The following is a 19,776-nucleotide window of genomic DNA, read 5'->3' on the forward strand; positions in this document are numbered from 1 at the left end:
TATTATGTTTGGCTCAGACCCCAACCAAGGATTATCAAAAGCCGCGCTATAAATTCTCGGACAACCCAAAGATCCCTAGATGCCATTCCAGACTCCCTCCACCTACTCAAGGACGTCAGAGTATAAAAATCGGTTAACCACCTAATTGGGGACCTAAATTTAACCTTTCGTAATACCCTAGATGCAGTCGCAACCCTAAAAACAAAAAATATTTCTCACAAGAAATTAGCTCCCTGGTATACAGAAAATACCCGAGCCCCCCATAAAATTGATACCGTCGCAAAACTAACTAAAAAGCAGCATTCCCCAAGAGAGGATGGCTTTCACTTTCATGATCATTAGAAAGCAAATTACGGACTCCTCTTTGAATCTGCGTATTTCTCCAAAGCTCAGTTATCCTGAGTCTGCACAGAATTGCCAGGACATAGGATCAATGGAGACACTCAAGGTTTTCATCCTGTATCTCTCGACACATTCACGAAAATAGTCATGGCCTCTAAACCTTCCAGCTGCATACTGGACCCTATTCCAACTAACCTACTGAAAGAGCTCCTTCTTGTGATTGGCCCTCCTATGTTGAACATAATAAATGGCTCCCTATCCTCCGGATGTGTACCAAACTCACTAAAAGTGGGGTAATAAAGCATCTCCTGAAAAAGCCAAACCTTGACCTGGAAAATGTTTTTAAAAATAGGGCTATGTGAGTGACGCAGACTCGGTCTCGACCTTCAAGTCTTTACTGATGACTCATCTCTTCAGTAGGTCCTATGATTGAGTGTAGTCTGGCCCAGGGGTGCGAAGGTGAACGGCAAGAAACTGGAGCGACGAACCGCCCTTGCTGTCTCTGCCTGGCCGGCTCCCCTCACTCCACTGGGATTTTCTGCCTCTGACCCTATTACGGGGGCTGAGTCACTGGCTTACTAGTGCTCTTCCATGCCGTCCCTAGGAGGGGTGCATCACTTGAGTGGGTTGAGTCACTGACGTGATCTTCCTGTCCGGTTTTGCGCCCCCTCGGGCTCGTGCGGTGGAGGAGATCTTTGTGGGCTATACTCAGCGTTGTCTCAGGGTAGTAAGTTGGTGGTCTGTTGATATCCCTCTAGCGATGTGGGGGCTGTGCTTTGGCAAAGTGGGTGGGGTTATGTCCTGCCTGGTTGGCCCTGTCAGGGGGTATCGTCAGACGGGGCATCAGTGTTCCCCGACCCCCCCCCCTGTCTCAACCTCCAGTATCTATGCTGCAATAGTCTATGTGCCGGGGGGCTAGGGTCAGTCTGTTTTTTATTTTATATTTTTTTTAGGGGGTAGATCAGCTTAATATTGCAGATAGATTGTAACTTCCATCAATGTAATTGTCTGCATCACTTCCAATCCCCCATGTTTTTTTATATGTATGTGTATGTATGTGTATGTGTGTGTATGTATATGTGTATATGTATGTGTGTATATATATATATATATATATACAGTGGGGAGAAAAAGTATTTGATACACTGCCGATTTTGCAGGTTTTCCTACTTACAAAGCATGTAGAGGTCTGTAATTTTTATCATAGGTACACTTCAACTGTGAGAGACGGAATCTAATACAAAAATCCAGAAAATCACATTGTATGATTTTTAAGTAATTAATTTGCATTTTATTGCATGACATAAGTATTTGATACATCAGAAAAGCAGAACTTAATATTTGGTACAGAAACCTTTGTTTGCAATTACAGAGATCATACGTTTCCTGTAGGTCTTGACCAGGTTTGCACACACTACAGCAGGGATTTTGGCCCACTCCTCCATACAGACCTTCTCCAGATCCTTCAGGTTTCGGGGCTGTCGCTGGGCAATACGGACTTTCAGCTCCCTCCAAAGATTTTCTATTGGGTTCAGGTCTGGAGACTGGCTAGGCCACTCCAGGACCTTGAGATGCTTCTTACGGAGCCACTCCTTAGTGGCCCTGGCTGTGTGTTTCGGGTCGTTGTCATGCTGGAATACCCAGCCACGACCCATCTTCAATGCTCTTACTGAGGGAAGGAGGTTGTTGGCCAAGATCTCTCGATACATGGCCCCATCCATCCTCTCCTCAATACGGTGCAGTCGTCCTGTTCCCTTTGCAGAAAAGCATCCCAAAGAATGACGTTTCCACCTCCATGCTTCACGGTTGGGATGGTGTTCTTGGGGTTGTACTCATCCTTCTTCTTCCTCCAAACACGGCGAGTGGAGTTTAGACCAAAAAGCTCTATTTTTGTCTCATCAGACCACATGACCTTCTCCCATTCCTCCTCCGGATCATCCAGATGGTCATTGGCAAACTTCAGACGGGCCTGGACATGCGCTGGCTTGAGCAGGGGGACCTTGCATGCGCTGCAGGATTTTAATCCATGACGGCGTAGTGTGTTACTAATGGTTTTCTTTGAGACTGTGGTCTCAGCTCTCTTCAGGTCATTGACCAGGTCCTGCCGTGTAGTTCTGGGCTGATCCCTCACCTTCCTCATGATCATTGATGCCCCACGAGGTGAGATCTTGCATGGAGCCCCAGACTGAGGGTGATTGACCGTCATCTTGAACTTCTTCCATTTTCTAATAATTGCGCCAACAGTTGTTGCCTTCTCACCAAGCTGCTTGCCTATTGTCCTGTAGCCCATCCCAGCCTTGTGCTATCTACAATTTTATCCCTGATGTCCTTACACAGCTCTCTGGTCTTGGTCATTGTGGAGAGGTTGGAGTCTGTTTGATTGAGTGTGTGGACAGGTGTCTTTTATACAGATAACGAGTTCAAACAGGTGCAGATAATACAGGTAATGAGTGGAGAACAGGAGGGCTTCTTAAAGAAAAACTAACAGGTCTGTGAGAGACGGAATTCTTACTGGTTGGTAGGTGATCAAATACTTATGTCATACAATAAAATGCAAATTAATTACTTAAAAATCATATAATGTGATTTTCTGAATTGTTGTTTTAGATTCCGTCTCTCACAGTTCAAGTGTACCTATGATAAAAATTACAGACCTCTACATGCATTGTAAGTAGGAAAACCTGCAAAATCGGCAGTGTATCAAATACTTGTTCTCCCCACTGTGTATATATATATATATACAGTGAGGGAAAAAAGTATTTGATCCCCTGCTGATTTTGTACATTTGCCCACTGACAAAGACATGATCAGTCTATCATTTTAATGGTAGGTTTATTTTAACAGTGAGAGACAGAATAACAACAACAAAAATCCAGAAAAACGCATGTCAAAAATTTTATAAATTGATTTGCATTTTAATGAGGGAAATAAGTATTTGACCCCCTCTCAATCAGAAAGATTTCTGGCTCCCAGGTGTCTTTTATACAAATAACGAGCTAAGATTAGGTGCACACTCTTAAAGGGAGTGCTCCTAATCTCAGCTTGTTACCTGTATAAAAGACACCTGTCCACAGAAGCAATCAATCAATCAGATTCCAAACTCTCCACCATCGCCAAGACCAAAGAGCTCTCCAAGGATGTCAGGGACAAGATTGTAGACCTACACAAGGCTGGAATGGGCTACAAGACCATCGCCAAGCAGCTTGGTGAGAAGGTGACAACAGTTGGTGCGAGTATTCGCAAATGAAAGAATCACAAAATAACTGTCAATCTCCCTCGGCCTGGGGCTCCATGCAAGATCTCACCTCGTGGAGTTGCAATGATCATGAGAATGGTGAGGAAACAGACCAGAACTACACGGGAGGATCTTGTCAATGATCTCAAGGCAGCTGGGACCATAGTCACCAAGAAAACAATTGGTAACACACTACGCTGTGAAAGACTGAAATCCTGCAGCGCCCGCAAGGTCCCCCTGCTCAAGAAAGCACATATACAGGCCCGTCTGAAGTTTGCCAATGAACATCTGAATGATTCAGAGGAGAACTGGGTGAAAGTGTTGTGGTCAGATGAGACCAAAATGGGGCCCCTTTGGCATCAACTCAACTCGCCGTGTTTGGAGGAGGAGGAATGCTGCCTATGACCCCAAGAACACCATCCCCATCGTCAAACATGGAGGTGGAAACATTATGCTTTGGGGGTGTTTTTCTGCTAAGGGGACAGGACAACTTCACCGCATCAAAGGGATGATGGACGGGGCCAGAGAAGATCTGCAAAGAGGAGTGGGACAAAATCCCTCCTGAGATGTGTGCAAACCTGGTGGCCAACTACAAGAAACGTCTGACCTCTGTGATTGCCAACAAGGGTTTTGCCACCAAGTACTAAGTAATGTTTTGCAGAGGGGTCAAATACTTATTTCCCTCTTTAAAATGCAAATCAATTCATAACATTTTTGACATGCATTTTTCTGGATTTTTTTGTTGTTATTCTGTCTCTCACTGTTCAAATAAACATACCATTAATATTATAGACTGATCATTTCTTTGTCAGTGGGCAAACGTACTAAATCAGCAGGGGATCAAATACTTTTTTCCCTCACTGTACATACACACATACATATATACATACATATCTTTTTTGTTTTGTTCATATATTCCCCTTTATTACTTTCCAACCCCACCACCCTTTCCCTAGGGTCAGTCTGTTACATCTGGTGTAATTCTCCTGTCGTATCTGGTGTCCTGTGTGAATTTAAGTATGCTCCCACTAATTCTCCCTCTCTCCCTCCACTCCCGAAGGACCTGAGCTCTAGGACCATGCCTCAGGACTACCTGGCCTGATGACTCCTGGCTGTCCACAGTCCACCTGGTCATGCTGCTGCTCCAGCTTCAACTGTTCTGCCTGCGGCTATGGAACCCTGACCTGTTCACTGGATGTGCTACCTTGTCCCGGACCTGCTGTTTCGACTCCCCTCTCTCTCTCTCTCTCTCTCTCTCTCTCTCTCTCTCTCTCTCTCTCTCACACACCTGCTGTCTCGACCTCTGAATGCTCGGCTATGGAAAGCCAACTGACATTTACTCCTCGAGGTACTGACCTGTTGCACCCTCTACAACCACTGTGATTATTATTTGACCCTGTTGGTCATCTATGAACGTTTGAACATCTTGAAGAACTATCTGGCCTTAATGGCCATGTACTCTTATAATCTCCACCCGTCACAGCCAGAGGAGGACTGGCCACCCCTCAGAGCCTGGTTCCTCTCTAGGTTTCTTCCTAAGCTCCTGCCTTTCTAGGGAGTTTTTCATAGCCACCATGGTTCTACATCTGCATTAGTTGCTTTTTGGGGTTTGAGGCTGGGTTTCTGTTTAAGCACTTTGTGACATCTGCTGATGTAAAAAAAGGGCTTTATAAATAAATGTGATTAAAACACTCGTCCATCGCTATCGGGAAACCAGGCCCAGAGCTAGTATGGCAGTAAACAAACGGCTGCTTAACAGTCGTTTATTTCGTATTTTGGAGAAATTACAGCTTGAAAAGTTCTTCAGCACTCGAGGAACAACTGTACTTTGGTAACAGATTCTTTCCCGATTTTATTAAGTGACTGGCTTCAATATAATGTTACTGAGCTAGCAAGCACAGTGAAAAAATGCTAGCTAGCCAGCTAAAACTGGTACAGCTAGCTAGCTAAGAGTACCTGCTGAATGAGGCTTTCATCTTTCCCCATTTGTTTCGACACTTGTGGGTCATCAGACTTAAAAAACAACAGCAGTAGGCCTATACCTAGCTGTCTTTTCAAGTTTTTTGTATCTTTTCGCTAACTAAAGTTCAGTTATTTCTTTAGCTAGCTAGTTGAGTAGAAAAAACTGAAGGGAACTGTCGAGCAGCCATGCAGTGAGTGTGTCAGTAACCAGCTGCCTGCAAAGTGGGGTGCCCACTTTTCTCAGGCGTATTAATTTGAATTGATTAAAACAGTGTATTGTTAGGTAGCATGCTTTGGTGTGGAGAACCTATTGAATGTAGAATCAAATTTTTGTTAATGACATGTCACAAGGTCTAGAGCAGGGCTTTGCTTATAATTTGCATATGTCAGTTATAAATTCACAAGATAATGCCCCTGATCTTTTGCTCCTTCAAAAAGAGATATGGTACACCGAGTTAACTTCCATAAACATGGCTATCTCATTCCACTGGCCAATGATGATAGTTTCTAGAAGGATGAGCTCACTCTACAAACACTAGTACTGTCCTTCTCACAGTATCACAGTTGAGTATTAATCAATCTCCAACCAAGCGCTGAGTGCTGCTCCCTGAATGAGTGTGCTTCTGTATGTCAGAGATGTAAGGTCTGGTTTGGTTCCAGGAAATCAGCATACGGTTTTCCTGGCATGAACACACTTTGCACAGGTCTTGCTAAAATAAAATGAACCGCCTGGTCTTGCATCTCATCAAACACCATAGCATATTATTACAATACAAAATCACAAGACAAAGCTGGACATGGTGGGAAAAGTCGAGGGGGAAGCAGTTCACCAGTGCAGGACCTTGTGCTCTATTTCCGACAAAGAGAAAAAATATTAACATTTAGGACAGATGTTTAGAGCAACCAACAAGCAGGGAGGGCAGGATCAAGACAACTAAAAAGTTAAAGTAGGTAGCCTAGTCCCTAATTAAGTGCATCTGAGATTTGCTCTCTTTCCTAAAAGCAGAATTCTTCCTTCCTCTTCATTTTTCGCCAGTTAGACAGCATTGCCAAATAAGGATATAGGAATGGACACTGCAGCCAATGTCTACCAACACTCTTGTAGGCCTACCCCTCAGACAAAAACTCCTGTGACCTACAGTATAACCGCCCAAAACAACATCAGTCCAGATAACTTTAGTCACTCCCATTGCTGCAACTAAGGTTCATCCATCCAAGCCTAGATGATTCAATAGACGATTGTCCAATATTGTTCATGTCTACTGTGGCTATTTCAAATCAAATCAAATCAAATTGTATTGGTCACATGCGCCGAATACAACAGGTGCAGACATTACAGTGAAATGCTGACTTACAGCCCTTAACCAACAGTGCATTTATTTTTAACAAAAAAAGTAAAAATAAAACAACAACAAAAAAAGTGTTGAGAAAAAAAAGAGCAGAAGTAAAATAAAGTGACAGTAGGGAGGCTATATATACAGGGGGGTACCGTTGCAGAGTCAATGTGCGGGGGCACCGGCTAGTTGAGGTAGTTGAGGTAATATGTACATGTGGGTAGAGTTAAAGTGACTATGCATAAATAATTAACAGAGTAGCAGCAGCGTAAAAAGGAAAAAGGATGGGGTGGGGGGGGGGGGGGCAGTGCAAATAGTCCGGGTAGCCATGATTAGCTGTTCAGGAGTCTTATGGCTTGGGGGTAGAAGCTGTTGAGAAGTCTTTTGGACCTAGACTTGGCACTCCGGTACCGCTTGCCGTGCGGTAGCAGAGAGAACAGTCTATGACTAGGGTGGCTGGAGTCTTTGACAATTTTGAGGGCCTTCCTCTGACACCGCCTGGTATAGAGGTCCTGGATGGCAGGGGTACTGAAACAACAGTCATGCAAACCACAACAAAAACAGCTCACTATCTTGACAACGCAAGCCATTGAGCAGAAACACTACACTGAATCGTGGCTAAAGACGGACGTAATAAAGGCCTATTCTCAGTCAAAAAAGAGAATGAAAGGCCAGAAAATAAACAACAGCAGCACAAAAAACATATAGTAAGATTCTACAAAGACAATTGAAAGGTACAATGCTGCCAGCTTTTGATTCCTCTTTTAGCTCAATACTAAGCAGTGACATATATGGGCCAGTCCTGTTAGAGGCCTGAAACCTGATGCATGGATGGTGCAGTCTGCTGAGTCTCTAGCAGGAGACTGGACAGCTGCTTGACAAGAAGGAGTTGACACTGTCCATCAAATTATCTTGAGCTCCTGCACCAAAAACAAACAAAACAATCCATACAGCAAAACACACAACTAACCTCAAACTAACCAATAAATTGACTCTTTACATTCAATCATCTTCCATTGTGCTACAGTGCAGGTGATCTTTGAAATCCAGATGGAGAGTGCATTAGGAAAGTATTCAGACCCCTTGACTTTTTCCACATTTTGTTACGTTACAGCCTTAATCTAAAATTGATTCAATAGTTTTTTCCCCCCTCATCAATCTACACACAATAGTCCACAATGACAAAGCAAAAACTGAAATATCACATTTACATAAGTATTCAGACCCCTTACTCAGTACTTTGTTGAAGAACCTTTGGTAGTGATTACAGCCTCAAGTCTCCTTGGGTATGATTCTACAAGCTTGGCACACCTGTATTTGGGGAGTTTCTCCCATTTTTCTCTGCAGATCCTCTCAAGCTCTTTCAGGTTGGATGGGGAACGTAGCTGCACAGCTATTTTCAGGTCTCTCCAGAGATGTTCAATCGGGTTCAAGTCCGGGCTCTGGCGGGCCACTCAAGGACATTCCAAGACTTGTCCCGAAGCCACTCCTGCATTGTCTTGGCTGTGTGCTTAGGGTCGTTGTCCTGTTGGAAGGTGAACCTTCGACCCAGTCTGAGGTCCTGAGCGCTCTGGAGCAGGTTTTCATCAAGGATCTCTCTGTACTTAGCTCCGTTCATCTTTGCCTCGATCCTGACTAGTCTCCCAGTCCCTGCCGCTGAAAAACATCCCTACAGCATGATGCTGCCACCACCATGCTTCACCGTAGGGATGGTGCCAGGTTTCCACCAGACGTGACGCTTGGCATTCAGGCCAAAGAGTTCAATCTTGGTTTCATCAGACCAGAGAATCTTGTTTCTCACGGTCTGAGAGCCATTTAGGTGCCTTTTTGTAAACTCCAAGCATGTTGTCATGTGCCTTTTACTGAGGAGTGGCTTCCGTCTGGCCAATCTACCATAAAGGCCTGATTGGTGGAGTGCTGCAGAGATGGTTGTCCTTCTGGAATGCTCTCCCATCTCCACAGAGGAACTCTGGAGCTCTGTAAAAGTGACCATCGGTTTCTTGGTCACCTCCCTGACAAAGGCCCTTCTCCCCTGATTGCTCAGTTTGGCTGGGCGGCCAGCTCTAGGAAGAGTCTTGGTTGTTCCAAACTTCTTCCATTTAAGAATGATGGAGGCCACTGAGTTCTTGGGGACCTTCAATGTTGCAGAATTTTTTTGTACCCTCCCCAGATCTGTGCCTCGACACAATCCTGTCTCGAAGCTCTACGGACAATTCCTTCGACCTCATGGCTTGGTTTTTGCTCTGACATGCACTGTCAACTGTGGGGCTTTATATAGATAGGTTTGTGCCTTTCCAAATCATGTCAATCTAGTTGTAGAAACATCTCAAGGATGATCAATGGAAACAGGATGCACCTGAGCTCAATTTCGAGTCTCATAGCAAAGCAAAGGGTCTGAATACTTATGTAAATAAGGTATTTTTGTTTTAATTTTTTTATACATTTGCAAAAAAATCTAAAAACAAATGTTTTCTTTGTCATTATGGGGTATTGTGTGTAGATTTATGAGGGGGGAAAAGTAATTTCATCAATTTCAGAATACGGTTGTAACGTAACAAAATGTGGAAAAAGTCAAGAGGTCTGAATACTTTCCGAATGCACTGTACAAGATTAGTTGTAGTGTGTTTCATTACACAGTACCTCTTCATTTTGTCACCACTGAACCTGAAGGTTGACATAACATGTGACTAGTTTCAGGAAACTAGGCATATGTCGAGCGTCACTACTTTACAGGAGAGGCATTTAAACGTATTTGTTATTTTTTTTCTAAATGTGTTTTTTGGCAGAAATGCCTTCTGGAACATGTGAACTTTCATGAGCCTTAATAACAAACTTGGATGCCATCTGTAAATACGAATACAATTGCAAAATTATGAGCCTAGTTGGTTTAGCCACGGGAAAAGACAGGAACCTTCACACTAGCCATGACATGCCAAGAGATGAGTTTGGATTGGTCTGCCATGTAGCACGCTTCTGTCTATAACATGAGCTGCTTGGTATGTGTAGGTCATCCTTTCTAACGCAGCTATTTTTAAAGATATTGCAAAGAACTGCATAAGTGTTGCTAATGCTCTCCACTCTCTGGAGGACCGAGTTTTGAAATCAGTGGAATGCCCGATGGAAGCAGAGTAAGCTAAGGGAATGGAGAAAATTCTGGCGTTTCATTGCAAATAATGCGGAGGGAACACACAGAAGAAGGATGTTGTATAAAACACCTGTCTCCGGATCACATCTTCAAACTAAGGGCAACCATGGCATCCATGACATAGAGGGAGATGTGTTCAGCTATGTATATGGATAAGAGAGTCTAGCTAGCTACATTTTCATATATTTAAAGTTTCAAATTTAGTCAGTAAGTCATTTTCATTGCAAGTTAAAGCATACTGTTAGCTGGCTAGCTAACATTAGCTAGGTGGCTCGCTAGCAAACGTTACGTGTATGATCTGTGTAGTAATATTATTTGATCTCCGATCCATTTGCATTGCTAGTTATAGCCTAGTGTTAGCTAGCTAACATTGAACCTAGCTAGTTGGTTAGCTTTAGCTACCAGCAGATTCATGCAGGGTAGTAACGTTATGAGTTGGGATTATGGTTCATTGTTTAGCTAGCTAGCTAGCTAGCTAGCTAGCTACATGTCTAAACAAAAGACCGTTTCACTGTACCGTTTATACCTTCTGTATCCTGTGCATGTGACAAATAAACATAGATTTTATTTGATATAGTTTGTGTTTACCAGAGACGGTAATGTGAAGAACAACATGACCTGCACCAAAGTCAATTTAGGATATAACGTTAGGCCAACGAGACAGTGTCCAAGTTCAAAAAATCTCCGGTAGAATGCCCTGCTTTTATTTCGTCACACTCACAGCTATAAGCCATTTTTTGTAATTAACTCGCCATTAACTTGTAAATAATGATCTTGTTGTGAGTTTATTTTCCTGTAATAGCGAATACAAATTAGCTAAAGTTAAGACGTTGTCAGCTATATGATATGGTCATTATTTGAATTGGCTAGCCAGCTAACTCAGCATCATCTAGCTAGCTAACAAGCTAGAAACTACCCAAAACATTGTTTAAAAAGTTGCTTTTAGTTGCGTGGTTTGCTAGATTGACATTTTTAAATGGATGGGTTTTGGACCACCAGGCTGCTGATTTCATGCAGCCTGTTGTTTTTGTGTTTATACTTTTTCATAACGACAACGACAAGTTAGATGTCGGACGACAATAGAATGTTCATGATGTCACTGCGACAACTGTCTACAGACATGTCGATAGACGTAGTATAAACCAGCCTTTAGTCTTGAAATCTTTGGTTGTTTAGTACACTACCGTACTCACTCTATATAGCACATGGCCTCACGTGAATCCTTAAAGAGATGGGTGGGGCTTAAGAGGGTGTGAACGATGGTGAATGGGTGTAGACAAAGAAGAGCTCTCCAGTAGGTGTACCAAAACATTCAAGGGCCATTTTCTCAAAAGTGGGGTTACAAGTTTATCAACTTTCAAAGCAGAATTACTTTCCCATTGTTCCTCAACTGTACTGTATGATATATCATTTTCTAGCTCTGAGTCTCTACTGTTATCCAATGTAAAAAACATCATTTCATTTTGCTACATAAGACCAAATCGAGCCGGTCGGTCACAAATAGAGAGTGATTTGTGTGACAATGAAGTGCTATATAAAGTAAAGTGGGGCTCATCATTTTCAGGGATAAAAAGGTCAATTAAATGTCCATGACCTTGATTAGAGTAAATGTAACTCACATTGGCAATCACGTCATTTCACTCAAAAATTGATTTACAAAGGTCTGCTCTGGAGGCCTGCCAAGGCCTTGTGCTCATTTGAAAAGGGCTCCATTAGAGACAGAGACAGAGACAGTATGCAGCCAGCGCCTCCAGGAGCCCATCAGCAGGAGTCTCACAACCACTCCCAGATGGCCCTCCCTGCTGATGCCAGAATCATCCTGCTGCACTGACCTTGAGATGGAGGGAGGCTTCTACTGTAAACACTACACGTGCTTTACTGTCTGACACATCACTAATCAGTCTTAAAGTCCCAATAACGTCTAGGCTGTATGGTTTTGAGTTAGTGGAGGTTGACATAAAATGTGACTAGTTACATATTTTCGCCACGTCTGAGAATAAAGCTCAAAACAGAACCTTGATATATCCCCCAACCAATCATACAAATCCATAGCTGCCTGGTAGATATAATTTTCTCCAAAATAACCTAATGTAGTTTTAATCAAAGTGCTACTGTAAATGAGAGTGTAGTCTATTATCTTATTATGTAGTCTACCAATATACAATAAATTATGAAATTCAGATTTTGCGCTACGCACAAAGCCAATGTGTTCAACATGCGCTAAAATTAGATATTTTGTAGCATACTTCATCCACTGTTGAAATCTCCACCTGGGAAAGGTCAATATGCCATTTCTATGGCAATAGGATTGGCACCCATGGCAATTTATGACGAACCCCAGTGAAGGCACGAGTCCCAATGTACTTTCACTTCTCTAATCACAGTAATTATTCCGAGTCCTCCCGACTATTTGATGTTGTTGAATGATTAAACAACAAACACGTAGCATTTGACATGTTAAAGCAATAAAAGGTGAATTCCAGAACATCCAAGTATGAAATGTGGTAGGGTTTAAAACAGCAGTGCCATCAAAACACACTCGTAGATGTACCAAAGTGTTTTCTTTGAGGACAGTGTTGTTGTTCATGGATTAAGATGCCTCTGAAGATATGAAGCTCTAGTTACAGTGAAAGCAAAGTTAACAAAATCACAAAAAAACTATTTTTGTTACTGCCTCAGCGTGCTCAAATCCAAACCCCAATAACAGCAAGCTGGGAAGAAGGGTTTGCATTGGAACCAAGACACCAGGGGTTGCTTTTGGCTATCACAAATGGGCCTCAAAACCACCAAACATTTTGTGACTTCACAGACAACATTACTGAGAGCAAAACCAAACCTTGGAAACACATTGGAGTCTAACACCCAGTGGGATGCATCACCCACACTACTGCATCAATCTATATTAACTGAGTGCTCACCTGTTGATGGAAATGTGTAAATTAACAGTGAAGTCTATCAGACTTGTCATGAAAGATGTATGAAGATCAATCTGATCTAATGCAAGAACCCCTGGGCTGTGTTCATTAATGTCAAACATTGATCAAAAGCATGACTCATAACTTGTAGTAGAAGAATCCCGAATGCCTTGAGAAACTGCCAGAAAATAGTATATTTTACTCACACACAATCATGTTTAAGACTTCTAGACAGTCTCTGAACACATAGCTCTGAGAGATGTCCTAGCGTAATCCATACTGCTTACATTTGCAGGAAATGGACTGCATTTGGCTAGTTCTACACGTCAGCCTCAATAACTATAAGAAATGTGGCACTTTGCCATCAATCGCTTCACAGAATGTTTTACAGTCCAAAGACATATGATACATTTGCACAAATCTTAATTTCTAAATGCTGCCACTGCCATATAAAATAATAAGAATAATATAGAGGAAAATTCACATTGAGTTTTAGTGGTAAAAGAACAAAGGGCATCAGAGTTAAACATACTTTCCCCTCAGAGTCAACACAGGATACAGGCCTCTCACTAGGTGACACATTGTGGTGTACTAACTGTACTGTTATGTAGCCTAGTGCCACATTTCAGTCAGGGGCTGAGGGTGGCAGGTGAACGCAAGGTTAAGTAGCTTCAGTACAGCTTCATTTCCACAAAGACACCAGTTCAAATTTCATAACAAAGGAGCAGGGGTCACATTTCCATGTCTCAAAATACCTTTTACATCTCCTCAGTGTCAACTACTGATCTAATGGTTAAATGGAGTACAAACCACTGGGTTAAACATACAGTACTTAGTTATAATCCCCATGTAATGATGGCTTCAGAGAAGAGACTCTACACAGCTTTTTCAGGCTGACATCATGTCCAGTGTAATGTTATCAGAGCACAGGGGGCGTGCTCAATTTTTTCCAGCATGTCACCTGTGCAACTAAAGCGAAATAACTCTAGATCACCTTTACTCCACACACAGAAACGCATACAAAGCTCTCCCTCGCCTACCATTTGGCAAATCTGACCATAACTCTATCATCCTGATTCCTACTTACAAGCAAAAATTCAAAATGGAAGTACCAGTGCTCAATACGGAAGTGGTCTGTAAACTCAAACCGAAAGTACCAGTGCTCAATACGGAAGTGGTCCGATGAAGCGGATGCTACACTATAAGACTGTTCCGATAGCACAGACTGGAATATGTTCCTGGATTCATCCTATAACATTGAGGAGTTTACCACATCAGTCACCTGCTTCATTAATAAGTGCATCGATGAAGTCATCCCAACATTGACCTTACGTATAGTTGAAGTCGGAAGTTTACATACACTTAGGTTGGAGTCATTAAAACTCGTTTTTCAACCACTCCACAAATGTCTTGTTAACAAACTATAGTTTTGGCAAGTCGGTTAGGACATCTACTTTGTGCATGACACAAGTAATTTTCCAACAATTGTTTAGAGACAGATTATTTCACTTATAATTCACTGTATCACAATTCCAGTGGGTCAGAAGTTTATATACACTAAGTTGACTGTGCCTTTAAACAGCTTGGAAAATTCCAGAAAATTATGTCATGGCTTTAGAAGCTTCTGATAGGCTAATTGACATCATTTGAGTCAATTGGAGGTGTACCTGTGGATGTATTTCAAGGCCTACCTTCAAACTCAGTGCCTCTTTGCTTGACATCATGGGAAAATCAAAAGAAATCAGCCAAGACCTCAGAAAAATATTTGTAGACCTCCACAAGTCTGGTTCATCCTTGGGAGCAATTTCCAAATGCCTGAAGGTACCACGTTCATCTGTACAAACAATAATACACAAGTATAAACACCATGGGACCACGCAGCCGTCATACCACTCAGGAAGGAGACGCATTCTGTCTCCTAGAGATGAACGTATTTGGTGCGAAAAGTGCAAATAAATCCCAGAACAACAGCAAAGGACCTTGTGAAGATGCTGGAGGAAACAGGTACAACATTATCTATATCCACAGTAAAACAAGTCCTATATCGACATAACTTGAAAGGCTGCAAGCAAGGAAGAAGCCACTGTTCCAAAACCACCATAAAAAAAGCCAGACTACGGTTTGCAACTGCACATGGGGACAAAGATCGTACTTTTTGGGGAAAAGTCCTCTGCTCTGATGAAACAAAAATAGAACTGTTTGGCCATAATGACCATCGTTATATTTGGAGGAAAATGGTGGATGCAAGCCGAAGAACACCATCCCAACCGTGAAGCACAAGGGTGGCAGCATCATGCTGCGGGGGTGTTTTGCTGCAGGAGGGACTGGTGCACTTCACAAAATAGATGGCATCATGAGGAAGGTAAATTATGTGGATATATTGAAGCAACATCTCAAGACATCAGTCAGGAAGTTAAAGCTTGGTCGCAAAGTGTATGTAAACCTCTGACCCAATGGGAATGTGATGAAAGAAATAAAAGCTGAAATAAATCATTCTCTCTACTATTATTCTGACATTTCACATTCTTAAAATAAAATGGTGATCCTAACTGACCTATGACAGGGAATTTTTACTAGGATTAAATGTCAGGAATTGTGAAAAACTGAGTTTAAATGTATTTGGCTAAGGTGTATGTAAACTTCCAACTTCAACTGTATATATCCCAACCAGAAGCCATGGATTACAGGCAACATCCACACTGAGCTAAAGGTTAGAGCTACCGTGTTCAAGGAGTGGGACACTAATCCTGACTATTATAAGAAATCCCGCTATGACCTCCGATGACCCTTCAAACAGTCAAAACGTCAATACAGGACTAAGATCGAATCCTACTATGCCGGCTCTGACGCTCGGAGGATGTAGCAGGGCTTGCAAACTTTCACGGAATTACACAGGGAAACCCAGATGTGAGCTGCCCAGTGACGCGAGCCTACAAGACGAGCTAAATTCCTTCTATGCACACTTCCGGTAACTATGCATGAGACCACAGGCTGTTCCAGGCGACTTAGGGATCTCGCTCTCCGTACCCGATGTAAGTAAGACCTTTAAACAGGTTAACATTCACAAGGCCGTGGGGCCAGACGAATTACCAGGACACGTACCCAGAATATGCGCTGACGAGCTGGCAACATTTTCAACCTCTCCTTGACCCAGTCTGTAATACCTACGTTTAAAGCAGACCACCATAGTGTGCCCAAGAACACCAAGGTAACCTGTCTAAATGACTATCGCCCTGTAGCACTCACATCTGTAGCTAGAAATGCTTTGAAAGGCTAACATTAACACCACCATCCCAGACACCCTGGACCCACTCCAATTCACATACTGCCCCAACAGATCCACTCCACACTATTGCACTCCACACTGCCCTCTCCCACCTGGACAACAGGAACACCTACGTGAGAATGCTGTTCATTGACTATTGCAGCGTTCAATAGCATAGTGCCCTCCAAGCTCATCACTAAGCTAAGGACCCTGGGACTGAACACCTCCCTCTGCAACTGGATCCTGGACTTCCTGACGGGCCGTCCCCAGGTGGTGAGGGTAGGCAACAACACATCAACCACGCTCACCCTCAACACGGGGGCCCCTCTGGGGTGCGTGCTTAGTCCCCTCCTATACTCCCTGTTCACCCACAACTGCGTGGCAGCGCACAACTCCAACACCATCATTAAGTTTGCTGACGACATGACAGTGGTTGGCCTGAGCACCGACGATGATGAGACAGCCTATAAGGAGGAGGTCAGTGACCTGGCAGTGTGGTGCCAGGGCAACAACCTCTCCCTCAACGTCAGCAAGACAAAGGTGCTGATCGGGGACTACAGGAAACAGAGGGCAGAGGACACTCCCATCCATTTCTACAGGGCTGTAATGGAACGGGCCGAGAGCTTCAAGTTCCTCGGTGTCCATATCACTAGGGAATGATCATGGTCCACACACTCCAACACAGTTGTGAAGAAGTCACGACAATGCCTCTTCCCCCTCAGGAGGCTGAAAAGATTCAGCATGGGCCCTCAGATCCTCAAAAAGTTATACAGCTGCACCGCTAAGAGCACCTTGACCGGCTGCATCACTTGTTGGTATGGCAACTACTTGGCATCAGACCGCAAGGCGCTAAAGAGGGTAGCGCGTACGGCCCAGTACATCACTGGGACCGAGCTCCCTGCCATCCAGGACCTCTATACAAGGCGGTGTCAGAGGAAGGCCATAAAAACACCCAAGTCATAGACTCTCTGCTACCGCATGTACCGGTGCACCAAATCTGGAACCGACAGGAACCTTAACAGCTTCTAGCCCCAAGCCATAAGACTGATAAATACAATGAACAAAAATATAAGTGCAACATGCAACAATTTAAAGGATTTTACTGAGTTACAGTTCATATAAGGAAATCAGTCAATTGAATAAATTCATTAGGCCCTAATCTATGGATGTCACATGACTGAGAATACAGATATGCATCGTTTGGTCACAAATACCTTAAAAAGAAGGTAGGGGCTTGGGTCAGAAAACCAGTCAGTATCTGGTGTGACCACCATTTGCCTCATGCAGAGCAACACATCTCATTCGCATAGAGTTGATCAGGCTGTTGATTGTAGCCTGTGGAATGTTGTCCCACTCCTCTTCAATGGCTGTGCGAAGTTGCTGGATATTGGCGGGAACTGGAACACGCTGTCGTAAACGTCTATCCAGAGGATCCCAAACATGCTTAACGGGTGATATGTCTGGTGAGTATGCAGGCCATGGAAGAAATGGGACATTTTCAGCTTCCAGGAATTGTGTACAGATCTTTGCGACATGGGGCTGTGCATTATCATGCTGAAAAATGAGGTGATGGCGGTGGATGAATGGCACGACAATGGGCCTCAGGATCTCGTCATAGTATCTCTGTGCATTCAAATTGCCATTGATAAAATGCAATTGTGTTCATTGTCCGTAGCTTATGCCTGCCATGCCCATTCCATAACCCCACCGCCACCATTGGGCACTCTGTTCACAACGTTGACATCAGCAAACCGTTCGTCCACATGACACCATACACGCTGGTACAGTCGAAACCGGGATTCATCCGTGAAGAGCACATTTCTCCAGCGTGCCAGTGGTCATCAAAGGTGAGCATTTGCCCACTGAAGTCCGATCGACGTCGAACTGCAGTCAGGTCAAGACCCTGGTGAGGACGACGAGAACGCAGATGAGCTTCCCTGAGACGGTTTCTGACAGTTTGTTCAGAAATTATTCGGTTGTGCAAACCCACAGTTTCATCAGCTGTCTGGGTGGCTGGTTTCAGACGATCCCGCAGCTGAAGAAACCGGATGTGGAGGTCCTGGGCTGGCATGGTTACACGTGGTCTACGGTTGTGAGGCCGGTTGGACGCACTGCCAAATTCTCTAAAACGACGTAGGAGGCGGTTTATGGTAGAGACATTAATATTCCATTCTCTGGCAACAGCTCTGGTGGACATTCCTGCAGTTAGCATGTCAATTGCACGCTCCCTGAAAACTTGAGACATATGTGGCATTGTGACAAAACTGCACATTTTAGAGAGGCCTTTTATTGTCCCCAGCACAAGGTGTACCTGTGTAATGATCATGCTGTTTATTCAGCTTCTTGAGATGCCACACCTGTCAGGTGGATGGATTATCTTGGCAAAGGAGAAATGTTCACTAACAGGGATATAAACAAATGTGTGCACAACATTTGAGAGAAATGAGCTATTTGTGAGTATGGAACATTTTGGGGATCTTATATTTCAGCTCATGAAACATGGGACCAACACTTTGCATGTTGCGTTTATATTTCTGTTCAGTATAGATAGTGAAATAGTTAAAAAATTGCTACCCGAACTAACTCTTTGACTCATCACATACGCTGCTCCTACTGTTTATTATCTATCCTGTTGCCTATTCACTTTATCCCTACCTATATGTACATATCTACCTCAGTTAACTCGTACCCCTGCACATCCACTCTGTACTGGTACCCTGTGTATATAGCCAAGTTATCGTTCCTCATTGTATATTTATTCCCCGTGTTAATATTTTGCTATTATAAAAGAAAAATATCTCTGCATTGTTGGGAAGCATTTCACTGTTAGTCTACACCTGTTGTTTACAAAGCATGTGACAAATAAAATTATAATTTGATTTGGACTGATAGAGCACACTACAGTGAAAAAAGGTCACATGAAGCAATGCCTTAACTTGCTGATTGTTTGATCCAACAATATTGGTTGAATGCTTGCATTTGAACAGCACACTGAACAGAGTGATAGTCCTTACCTCGGAACTTCTTGGGTGGGTTGTTAAGGTCCCCTGTGTCTGGCTGTACCACACAGCGGTCATCCACAAGCCTGGGGACAGGAGGAGAAATGACAGCTGTCAAACACTCAGAACATTCATCTCTCTGACTACACATCAATCTAGCCTCCAGAAACAGACAAACGATAACATCAGCCACAATTTTCATTCTCAGCAGTGGATGCTACTGATGCACGTGTATACACACAGTACAAACAATGATGTTGAGTCGCTCAATACTTTAAAGGGGAAATTTGCAGATGAAACAATAACAAAGCTGGGCACCCCACCACTGTTTTGGTAAAAGGCTGAGGGATAGGACAGGAGAAATGTAACCACATTCAAATTCTTAGACAGAGCTATGGATGTTGAGTTAAGTTTTATTTCAGTATACATGGCAGCTAAAAGCTGAATTGCGTACACACCAAGAAATCAAAGTAAATCAATAAATGTGTTCGGTAGCTAATCAAGCATGTTCAGAAGTCTGATGGATGGGTCATGGAGGGTTGTTCAGTTCAAGCACTTTGGATGGTGAGCGAAGCAGAG

At 43.2% G+C, this 19,776-nt stretch overlaps 1 protein-coding gene across 4 annotated transcripts in view; it reads right to left on the reverse strand.

The window, feature by feature from the left end:
• The window catches only part of itpr1b (inositol 1,4,5-trisphosphate receptor, type 1b), a 169,337-nt gene that overhangs the window by 139,259 nt on the left and 10,302 nt on the right, over positions 1-19,776 (reverse strand). For all 4 annotated transcript variants that reach the window (XM_041892498.2, XM_041892501.2, XM_041892500.2 and 1 more), the window contains exon 3: positions 19,213-19,283. In XM_041892498.2, coding sequence (XP_041748432.2) covers positions 19,213-19,283 — 71 coding nt within the window. The remainder of the gene's footprint in view (positions 1-19,212; positions 19,284-19,776) is intronic.

The sequence above is a fragment of the Coregonus clupeaformis genome, chromosome 12 (assembly GCF_020615455.1).
Source record: "Coregonus clupeaformis isolate EN_2021a chromosome 12, ASM2061545v1, whole genome shotgun sequence".
In the NCBI taxonomy this organism is placed as follows: domain Eukaryota; kingdom Metazoa; phylum Chordata; class Actinopteri; order Salmoniformes; family Salmonidae; genus Coregonus; species Coregonus clupeaformis.